Genomic DNA, 11,613 nt, shown 5'->3' with positions numbered 1-11,613 from the left:
TCCTTTCCACACTCCTGCGCTCCCTCCAGGGAAAAACCCTCGTGATTTGATACCCAGTGAAATTTGGCAAATGGATGTGACTCATTATAAATCTTTTGATCGTCTGTCTTTTATCAGTGTTGTAGTAGCCACCTTTTCAGGATTTACTTTTGCAATACCAGCAGCCAAAGAACATCCTGAGTGGTCATTGAATTCCTCATACAAGCATTTGCTATTATGGGTGTGCCACAAGCAATAAAAACAGATAATGGATCTGCATATACTTCTAAACTTTTTGCACACTTTTGTGCACATTATAAGATTTTACACACCACTGGCATACCCTTTAATCCTCAAGGACAGGCAATAGTAGAGAGGTGAAACAGACATTAAGATGCTCCTCCAAAAATAAAAGAAAGGGGGAGTGACAGGTAACCCTAGAGAACTTCTAAATTTAGCTCTTTATACTATTAACTTCTTGATTTTTGACAAAGATGTGCTGGCTCCGGCAGACAGGTTTTACAACTCACCGGAAGGGCAGTGTCCAGTGCGAGCAGCTTCACTATCTTTAGATAATTACCAGGTGATGTAGAGAGACTCAGAAAGTGGTGAATGGAAGGGACCAGATAGGCTAACTGCCTGGAGGAGAAGGTTTGCTTGTATCTTAACAGATGGAGAAGGAATCAGATGGGTGCCAACAAGCTGTATTTGCCTTGTCCATTGGAGAGAGATGGAGCAGACCCTTAAAATGAAGGAGAAAACCAAAAGAACATCGGGGGGGTTCCATCGTTGATTTTGCCCACCACTGAAAGAGCATGGCAGTTATGGCGATTGACTCATGGACATCAAAAATTGTTGGACTTGAAAACCCTCAGAAGTCATTGGATTCTCTGAGACATGAAAAGATTGTTGTAGGACTTGAAAACCTTCAGGAATCATTGGTTTCTCTGAGAAATGATAAGACTGTTGCAGGACTTCAAAATCTGCAGGAATCATTGGATTCCCTAACACATAAAAAGACTGTTGCAGGACTTCAAAAACTTGCAGGGATCATTGGATTCCCTGACAAGTGAAGCAAGGGACGATAAATTACTTTTGGACTATCTCTTGGCTGCTAAAGGAGGTTTATGTGTGATTGTTGTTTACATACCCTCCTTTTAGGACTTCTGGAAATCTTTTACAACACCATGTTGATTTATATTGTTTGTTATATTTCTACTTGCATGTACAATTCATGTTTGTTACAACACATTGAGCCTGCACTGGATGTGGGGAGAGTCATCACTGCTAGCCTGTGCTTTATTGCTACGTGCTTGTGTAATACCTCCCATGCTGATGCATTTGTTTATACCTGTTTCTAATAAGACCCTTCAGTCCAGAAACCCGCTAACAGTCTCTGGCTTGACTCCCCACTTTGCTTTGGTGTTTTTCATCTCCCTTCCTGAGAAGTTAGGGAGGGCGTGATCATCTCCTTTTTAGTGCTTTCACCTCCCTTCCTGAGAAGTCAGAGGTGTATGTGATCATCTCCTTTTTGGTATTTTCATATCCTTTCCTAAGAAGTCAGGGAAGATGTGATCACCTCCTTTTTGGGGTTCTCACTTCCCTGAGAAGACAGGGATGGAGTGACCACTTGTGTTCTAAAACAAAAGAAAGCAGGAGATGTAAAGGGCTGAAACTCTGAATAGGTGCACTTGAATCAGACAACTGAGTACTTAAGGCTAATTACCTATTCTAAATAAGATAATGACTCTATTAGCATATGCTTGGAATTGCTCTTCTCACAATTAATGCTAGCTCAATGTTTGGGGTTAAGATAACTGTAGGTAAGGATTAAGGGGTGGAGTGAGAGAAGGCTAGAGAACTTCACTATGTGGCAGAACCAGGAGAAGGGAGGTTGGTGGTGAGCTTGTGGCAGTTTGTCTGTCTCCTTCACTTCTCCCTGTGAAGACCAAAGACTTTTGCTTATCCTGACTCTGATTGATCCTGAGGCCTCCAGGGAGCTAGCTCTGTAACTGTAAAGTCATATTTTAAATTCTATCAATAAAACAATTGTGGAAATCTTCTCCCTTGTTATATGAGTACCTATAACACTCTCAATTTTGCCTCTTGGATATCAAAGCTTTTGACTATCTGGCCCTTTACAGAAAAAAAAAAATTGCCAACCCCTGTTTAGGCCATTGGAAAAGCCCATTGAAGATACAATGCAAAAAAAAATTAAAAAAAATAAAAAAAACAAAAAAAAATTAAAAAAAAAAAAAAAAAAAAAGAAGAAGATACAATGCAAACAGTGAGCTTGCAATACCAGTAAGAGCTTTTGGAGGCTATTGGAAGCAGCATCAAGACTTATAGTCATTGGGCTCTAAGATTCACTGGCCAGTCTGCCAAAAAGTGGCCACTCAATGTCCAGGAGTAAGAATGGACTCCTTATTGCCACCTGATGATTCTGTCTCTTCCCCCGCTGCCCAATTTTGTGACTATGATATTGGGAGGTGTAAGTGGTCACTGATAATTCATTTCAAACAGAGTCTGGTGGTAACTTACTCTTGGTGTAGGTGGTGACTGATAATTCATTTCAAACAGAGTCTGGAGGTAACTTTCCCTTAGTGAAAGTAGAGTTTTGAAATGAACTATCAAACAAAAGATGAAATTCTACAGCAAAGTAAATTGATAAGAAGTAATTTAAGTTTAGGATTTTTGGAGCAATAATATTGATGGCTGAATATCCATGGAGAATATATCTTTCTTAAACCAATTTTACTTTCTTTCTCAATAGTGTTGTGGGGAATGGAGAGATAAGGTGCAGAACTTACAGGAATGTTTAAATTCTTTTTCTATATTTTTTATTATTTCTATGTTTCTGTGATCTACATAAGCACAATGTGTGCAAGCCAATATTTCCTTAAAACTTTAGATATATTTACTTAACCAATAATGATGACATTTATCCTTGTTCAATGTTATCAATATTTAGAGTATTAGTTTAAGTGATGTCAGCTCAGTAATTTGAAATTTGAAGGTCTGATTGATGATTCCTCTCAGAATCAGAGAAACAAAGCATTCTGTTCTAATCTGCCTTTGGCACCAATGTTTAACATTCAATTAGGGGAGAAGGAGAGCATTTCTCAACGCATCCCAACTTATGATGTAACAGAAACCTTCCATTCCAATATCTCCGAAGAGCAGCAACCAATTAGATGTCTCCCTCTTGCCTTCTCAATACTCTCTTACTTGTGATGTAATCTCTTGTATAAAAGCTATGTATCTTTACTACTTCTTTAGCCCTCCTACCGCAAGCTTTCTCTTTCTTATCTGGTGATGGGACAGCTTATCCTCCCGGAGGTTTTTCAATAAACAACTTTTCTGCTTTTTACTGAATGATTTCTGAGTAGTCATTTTGGGTAAGGCTCTTCTACATCCCTCACAGTATTTAAAATTTCCCATTACATGTAAATATAGTTTTCAACATTCATTTTTGTAAGATTTTGAGTGCCAATTTTTTTTTCTTTTTCTCTACCTTAACTCCTTCCTCCCCAAGACAACAAGCAATCTGATATGTTATACATGTACAATCATTTTAAACTTATTTCCATATTAAGTTAGATGAACGAAAAATCAGAACAAAAATGGGAAAAATCACAAGAAAGAAAAAAAAAAAAAAAAAAAAAAAAAAGAAAAGAAAAGAAAAGAAAAGAAAATAGTATGCTTTGATTCATATTCAATTTCCACAGTTCTTTTTCTGTATGTGGATGACATTTTTCACCCAAATCCAATGGAATTGTTTTGGATCACTGTATTGCTGAGAACTAAGTATCATATGAACTCTACTTTCTTTTTTTTTATTTAATAGCCTTTTATTTACAGGATATATACATGGGTAACTTTACAGCATTAACAATTGCCAAACCTCTTGTTCCAATTTTTCACCTCTTACCTCCCCCCCACCCCCTCCCCTAGATGGCAGGATGACCAGTAGATGTTAAATATATTAAAATATAAATTAGATACACAATAAGTATACCTGACCAAAACGTTATTTTGCTGTACAAAAAGAATCAGACTCTGAAATATTGTACAATTAGCTTGTGAAGGAAATCAAAAATGCAGGTGTGCATAAATATAGGGATTGGGAATTCAATGTAATGGTTTTTAGTCATCTCCCAGAGTTCTTTTTCTGGGCATAGCTAGTTCAGTTCATTACTGCTCCATTAGAAATGATTTGGTTGATCTCGTTGCTGAGGATGGCCAGGTCCATCAGAACTGGTCATCATATAGTATTGTTGTTGAAGTATATAATGATCTCCTGGTCCTGCTCATTTCACTCAGCATCAGTTCGTGTAAGTCTCTCCAGGCCTTTCTGAAATCATCCTGTTGGTCATTTCTTACAGAACAGTAATATTCCATAATTTTCATATACCACAATTTATTCAGCCATTCTCCAACTGATGGACATCCATTCAGTTTCCAGTTTCTAGCCACTACAAAAAGGGCTGCCACAAACATTCGTGCACATACAGGTCCCTTTCCCTTCTTTATAATCTCTTTGGGATATAATCCCAGTAGTAACACTGCTGGATCAAAGGGTATGCACAGTTTGATAACTTTTTGAGCATAGTTCCAAACTACTCTCCAAAATGGTTGGATTCGTTCACAACTCCACCAACAATGAATCAATGTCCCAGTTTTCCCACATCCCCTCCAACAATCATCATTATTTTTTCCTGTCATCTTAGCCAATCTGACAGGTGTGTAGTGGTATCTTAGAGTTGTCTTAATTTGCATTTCTCTGATTAATAATGACTTGGAGCATCTTTTCATATGACTAGAAATAGTTTCAATTTCTTCATCTGAGAATTGTCTGTTCATATCCTTTGACCATTTTTCAATTGGAGAATGGCTTGATTTTTTATAAATTAGGGTTAATTCTCTATATATTTTGGAAATGAGGCCTTTATCAGAACCTTTGACTGTAAAAATATTTTCCCAGTTTATTGCTTCCCTTCTAATCTTGTCTGCATTAGTTTTGTTTGTACAAAAACTTTTAGAACTCTACTTTCTTTAACAATTCTCCTTTCAAGCTGGACAGAAAAAATCCAAACACTCACAAAAGGAAGTTTCTTAATTGGATTAAACAAAAAGACATTTCCCCCTTTCCTTCCCAGTGTTATCATGTCATACCCAAGGCAAACTTTCTCTAATGATTAAGAATTGAAATGACTCACTTAAAGTTGTCTATTCTGGAAAGTGTGAATAGATCTTTGATTCATGTGAGATGGAGGATTTTAGAAGAGACTTTTAATTTTAATTCATTGTGTTAAAAAAAAAAAATGAAAACAAACAGGAACTAATGCCATTTGCTTCTTCCCTAAAAGGGACATGTTGCCTCCAATTGGGAGTTTTAATACTCTACCTTTAAAAAAATCTTATTTTATAAAATGAAATCTATTTTAAACCAAAATGTGAATGTATTATCCTTTGGGGTCCCAGGAAGTTGGAAAGGGAATGAAAAGTGGAGGCTAAAGAGAAGGCAAGTTAAATTAAATTTATGAAATACTATATTTTAAGTGTTGCATTTTAGAATTTAGTAACTTAAAACTGCACTAATACTTTGAAGACACCGGGTGGAATGATTTTACATTTTAAATCCTAAACTGAGCTCAATGAGGGTGCAGACTGGCTTGGACATTGGTGTTACTTCACCTTTCTTTTCTAGTGCCCAGGTAAGAACAGGTACATCAGCACAGGAGTGGAAAATTCCACAGCAGAAACTCCTTTGAAATGCTAGAGTGCCTCTCCCTCTACAAACAAAATGTGATTAATTATACTCCCTATCGCAAAAGGATTATTGTTTTTTTGTTTTTGAGATTAAAATGAGAAAGTGTAGATTAAGCATACTGTCAACCTTAAAGCTCTATATAAATATTGGCTATTGGTTGCTGTTATTATAGCAGGCTCTTCCCTTTGTGGTAGCCAGTGGTCCAGTACTTGATCACACCTTCCCTCCCTCTCCTCCCCCACAGCATCTCTTCCCAAAGACTTTGTCTCTGCCACCTTCCATCCCCTGCAGACAATCTCCAATCAATTCCAGGCCAGGCCAAGTTGACTAGTGACTTGGGTGATCTGCCCCACCCCATACTTGCATGTTCCCTCAGAGGCAGGTAGGGTTCCTCCCACTCCCACCTTCTCACTCCTCCCATATGCGTACCTACCTGGACAGAGAGTGGCAGTCCTCTGTGAGCTGTCCTGCTGACACCCATCCCCAGCATTCCGAACCAAGGAAGGTAAGGACCCTGCTGGGCTAGAGGGGAGGAGAATCAAGGAGAAGGGAGGAATCTGGGAAAGGGAGCTTGGAGAACATTAATAACACAGATTCTGGGGTTTTCAGAGCAATAACCCACGAGTCTGCCTCCTTTCATATCTGTGGGAAACTGAAACTCTGAAAAACGGGCTGGGGTAGGTGGAAGTGGACTGGGGTAGGGGGAAAAACTTTGGTTTTTTCAGGGTTAGATCTCATCTCCCCAGGATATGCTCAAGGTACAGGGGCTGAGGCTGCTAGTAGGAATGGGAGGAAGGGAGAAATTTAGACAGGAGAGGAATGAAACAAAGCAAGAATCGGGTACAAATGATTCCTGTTTTTTATACCAGGGCTTCTGAAGGGGCCCTTTGCATAACCTGTGGTTGGACACTCAGTTAACTGCTTCCTCACTGGCACAGTGGAGTCCTCCAGTCTTCAGATCTTTAATCAGATCTTTAATTTCACAAAATCATATTCTCCCAGATTGGGGGGGGGGAGGGAGAATTCAGGTCAATTTCCCTCCTTTCACAGATGGGGAAACCTGAAGCCCCAAGAGTAGAGTTAACTTGAGCCAGTGGCTGAGCTGAGTCTAAAACTCAGAGCCCTGGACTCCCAGCTCAGGGTTCCTCCCATTCCTGATCCCCTACAGTGCAAGCTCCCTAATTTTTCTGACCTGCCCACTTCCTGTTCTTGTAATGCTAACTTGGCAGCTAGCCTAGCATAAAGTTCAGGGAGTAGAACCTTTTCCCTTTCTCCTGTCCTTATCTTTCCCATTGTTCCCAGCTCTATAAATCCCAGGGGCCCCTAACTTACTCATAGAGAGAGAGGAAGGGCCTAGATGAATCCTGTACCCATCACTCACAAGGCCTTTTATTTCTCTTTACCCAGGATAACTGTTGGTGCCATGAAGTTGAGCAGGAGGCATCTGGTATGGGGAGCTCTGTTGAGCACAGCCTTTGGGGGGCTGCTACTACTGCTGGTGGGTCAGTTTGTAAATTTCAGGACTCGTTCCTTGGATTTGTTGCCCTTGGACTCCACAGAACTGGCTGAGGATACTTTGAATCTTTCTCTAAGGAAGTTTGAGTGGCAGACTCAGACACCACATCCCTTGCAGCTGAAGTACCCTTACCCCTACCCTTTTCTACTCAATCACCCTGACAAGTGTGAGGGTCCCAGAGGTGCCCCCTTCCTGCTCATGCTGGTGATGACCCAACCCCAGGATGTGGGGAGACGCCAAGCCATCCGGAAAACTTGGGGCAATGAGACTTTAGAACTGGGTGTGATCATCCGACGCCTCTTTGTTCTTGGTCTGCCCCCACCCCTTTTCACCAAGGAACTTCATGAACTCCTCCAAGAAGAGGACAGGGAGCATGGGGATCTCCTCCAGGTGGGCTTCCTGGATACCTATCGCAACTTGACTCTCAAGGTCCTCATGGGTCTGGAGTGGATGGCCCAGTACTGTCCTGATGCCCACTATGTGCTCAAGGTGGACGGTGATGTCTTTCTAAACCCCAGCTTTCTGGTACAGCAGGTGCTTCAGCCCAATGGACCTCCACGGCCTGACTTTATCACAGGTCACATCTACCGAGGTAAAGGCCCTTTTCGGAGTCCAGCTAATAAGTGGTATATGCCTCCAGAATTGTACTTGCAGGACATATATCCCCCCTTCTGTGGTGGTCCTGGCTATGTTCTGTCTGGACCCTTAGCCCTCAGGATTCTGGCTGTGGCCCAGACTCTCAAGGTCATCTATCTGGAAGATGTGTTTGTGGGCTTATGTTTACAGCAATTGGGGCTGGAGCCCATTCCTCCTCCCCCTGAATCCTTTCGGTTGTCTCGAATTGCATATGAACACTGTGCCTATCATCAACTTGCCCTTGTTCATGGATTCCAGCCCCAGGAGCTGCTGCAAATTTGGCAAGACTTTCAGACAGTCAATAAAATCTGCCCTGGCATGATGGACTGGAACAATGACCCACACTCCTCTAGCTTTCCATTCTCACCCCACTTGTCTGAATTGAGTAAAGGCAGTAGTCAGCAGCTCCCTCCCAGAGGACCTTCCTCCAGTCCTGCCCTCTAGGACAGATGGACAAATGATCCTGTGGATCTGAATAACAATGCAGGCTCCCCTCTCAGTGGTGGCCAATGGGAAACCCAGAAATGATTGTGAAGAAATCCTTACCCCTGAGGGGCAGTTCTGGATTTTAGGAATAAGAAAAAATACTTGGAATGGATGATGGACTTGGAGCCAAAGATCCTGAGCAGCTCTGTGAGCTGCAGCCTATTTGTCTATAGGCAAGTCATCTATATTCTTTGCACCTTATTTATTCCCATATTTAAAACCAATGTGTTGCTGATGGTCAAGCTTCCTTCCATTTGTATGTTCTATGGTCCTATTATGTGGCTCCATTTGTCTGTAAATAGGATGTATACAATAAATGTCTAAATAAGTGGATGCAAGAAGCATCTAATGGCTTTCTTTAATGGGGAGTCTGGAGCCCTGGACTCTATAGCTCTCCTGTTTTCTTTTCTTTTTTTTAAGCTTTAGTTTTTATTTGTAGAGGAATCTAATCATAAGAATTGTCTTAAGAACAAGTCTTATCAGGGACAGCGAGGTGGCGCAATGGGTAGAGCATCAGTCCTGAAATCAGGAGGACCTGAGTTCAAATTTGATCTCAGACACTTAGCATTTCCTAGCTGTGTGACCCTGGGCAAGTCACTTAACACCAATTGCCTCAACAAAAAACAAAACAAAAAGAACAATTCCCACCAAAGTTCTTTCATGACACAAATATGGTCCTGATACGTAAGCCAGGAAAACAAAACATGAAGAAAGAAAATTACAGATCATCATAGTATGTAAAATTTTAATTACATTAAATTTAAAAACATTTGCACAAACAAAACCAACACAGCCAAAATTAAAAGGAAAGCAGGAAACTGGCAGAAATTTTTATAACAAGTTTTTTTTTGATAAGTCTCATTTCTCAGATAAATAGAGAATGGAGTCAAATTTATAAGAATATGATAATTCCATTATTGATCAATGATAAAATGATATGAACAGGCAATTTTCAGAAGAAGAAATCAAAACCATCCATAGTCAAATAGAAAAATGCTCAAAATCATTATTCCTTAGAGGAAAATATATTAAAACAACTGTGAGGTGTAAGATCTGGGCTAGCTCTCTGGAGAGCCTCAGGATCAATCAGAGTCTGGGACACTAAAACATTGCTGATGGAGGTATAAACTGATCCACTGGGAGACCTGATTCTGAGAGATAGAACTGAGAGTATGTCCACATAGTCTTTGGAGGAGAAGTGAAGGAGGCAGGCAAACTACCAAGTGGCCTGTGGAATCTGGAGCCTGAAGTCTTCCCTGATGATCTCGCTGCAGCAGAGAGACTCTGATCCTCTCCCTCAGCCCTCCAATTCTTCTCTACAATTACCTCACCATACCACATTCAGCAGGTACCAATTCTGAGGAGAGCCATCACATCACCATATCATCTAAGTATATATTTATAGAGCCATACTCTCACATTGAGTAGGTACTTAGTCTTAAGTACTCTGCTGTTCTGAATTTAAGTACATCTTTTCAGAATTCCAGCTCTCTACAGGGAGGTACCATCTTATACCTATCAGATTGACTAATAGGACAGAAAAGGAAAATAAAAACTGTGGCAAAATTGGGACACTAAAGCATTGTTGATGGAGGTGTAAACTGATCCATTGGGAAACCTGATTCTGAGAGATAGAACTGAGTGTATGTCCACATTCTGTGTGGTCCTGGTGGCATCTTTAAATCTTGGAGACTGAACACTGTCTGGGGTTTCCTTATATTCACATTTGGGGGTGAAGGACTTCACTCAAAGCAGATGACATCATGTGGATAAAGGGGGTGGACCTGAGTTCCATCATCCCTCTTTTCATGTCATATAATCCCAGAAAATGGGGATGGTGGTTTGGTATTTTTTTATTTGGCTGTTTCAATTCTAGATACAAGGAATCTCCAACATGGAACTAAATCCATGGGCATCCAGGAACCCAGGAATTCAGGCTTGATGTTGCAGGCAGCCTATCAGGGCTGAGACTAGCCTACTGGTGATTTGAACTTGACCTTATATATAATGATATATAGGAACTGAGCTGAAGCTTTCTTTTCTCCACAGCAACTGAAGTGGTATAGGAAAGATTATGCCCCAGGGGTGGTGGGAAAAGATATTTGTATGCTGGGATTTTGCTATATATTTGAAGTAAATGTTCCTTTACTAAAAACTAATCTGATTTTAAGTGGTTAGATATAATTGGAAGGGTGCTAGTTGAGGGTCCCCTAAAATAGAGGGGAACACAAATGATGTGGGCTCAAACCAATGGCAAATCAGAGAGAATCCCTGCTTTACCCCCTCTGGATTCTGAAAAACCTTGAGTGAGGAGTCTAGGTAAAATATAACCTACCTGACCTTCAGACAGTGGGACCAGAGCAATCCATATAGAAATAAAACAGTCACAATAGATTAAGGACTGGAAAGATAAGCATGGTGAGGTTCAACAGAGGGATTTCTTGTTTTTTTTTTTTTTTTTTTTTTTTCCAGAGAGGTTGAGAAGTCTCCAAGTCTTGCCAGATTCTTTCCTTTCTGCTTCTTCTTGCTGACGAAGGGTTCAGGGAAGGCGAATGGATTCTGTTGCAGGGAACTGGAAATTTGCTATTTCAAAGCTCTTTAGAGTTTTGTTTTGTTTCGATAATTTAGAGCAGGGGGTGAGCAAATTGACAGTGCTGTTGTAAGTAAATTTTAAAAATATGAAAACCATCTTTAGCCAACAGATTGTACAAAAATAGGCAGTGAGCCAGATTTGACCTGCAGCCTGAAATTTGCCAAGTTCTGCTCTACAACTCTTTCTAGCTACTTTACTATGCTTCAAAAAATCCACTTAATCCTTAAGAAAGAATTGTTTTGCATATACCCCCTAAGAGATAAAAAGAAAGAGGGAAAGGACCTATATGTTTAAATAAAATTATCCTTCTGGCTCATTTGACCAACAAGATAGATAACTAGTCAATATCCCCAATCCTTATGAACTCTCAAATTTCTCTAAAATGTGAATTATGTGGAAAGATAAAGAAATTTCACTTGTTTCCATAATCTAGGAATACAGGAACCCAAATACTTTTTTTTTTTTTTTTTATAAAAGCTTTTTATTTATAAAGCATATGTATGGGTAATTTTTCAACATTGATTCTTGCACAACCTTCTGTTCCAAATTTTCCCCTCCTTCCCCCAACCCTTTCTCCTATATGGCAGGTGGTCAAATACATGCTAAATGTGTTACAATATATGTTAAATG

At 40.0% G+C, this 11,613-nt stretch overlaps 1 protein-coding gene across 1 annotated transcript; it reads left to right on the top strand.

Moving 5' to 3' along the window:
* Nucleotides 1-7,175: 7,175 nt before the first annotated feature.
* LOC116421392 (beta-1,3-galactosyltransferase 2-like) lies at nucleotides 7,176-8,709 on the top strand. The gene has a single exon (XM_031950624.1). The coding sequence runs from the start codon at nucleotides 7,176-7,178 to the stop codon at nucleotides 8,346-8,348; it is 1,173 nt and encodes a 390-aa protein (XP_031806484.1). The 3' UTR covers nucleotides 8,349-8,709.
* Nucleotides 8,710-11,613: the final 2,904 nt, after the last annotated feature.

The sequence above is a fragment of the Sarcophilus harrisii genome, chromosome 1 (genome assembly GCF_902635505.1).
Source record: "Sarcophilus harrisii chromosome 1, mSarHar1.11, whole genome shotgun sequence".
Lineage (NCBI taxonomy): Eukaryota > Metazoa > Chordata > Mammalia > Dasyuromorphia > Dasyuridae > Sarcophilus > Sarcophilus harrisii.
Note: the sequence above shows the minus strand (reverse complement) of the source record. Positions and strands in the feature narration are given on the sequence as shown.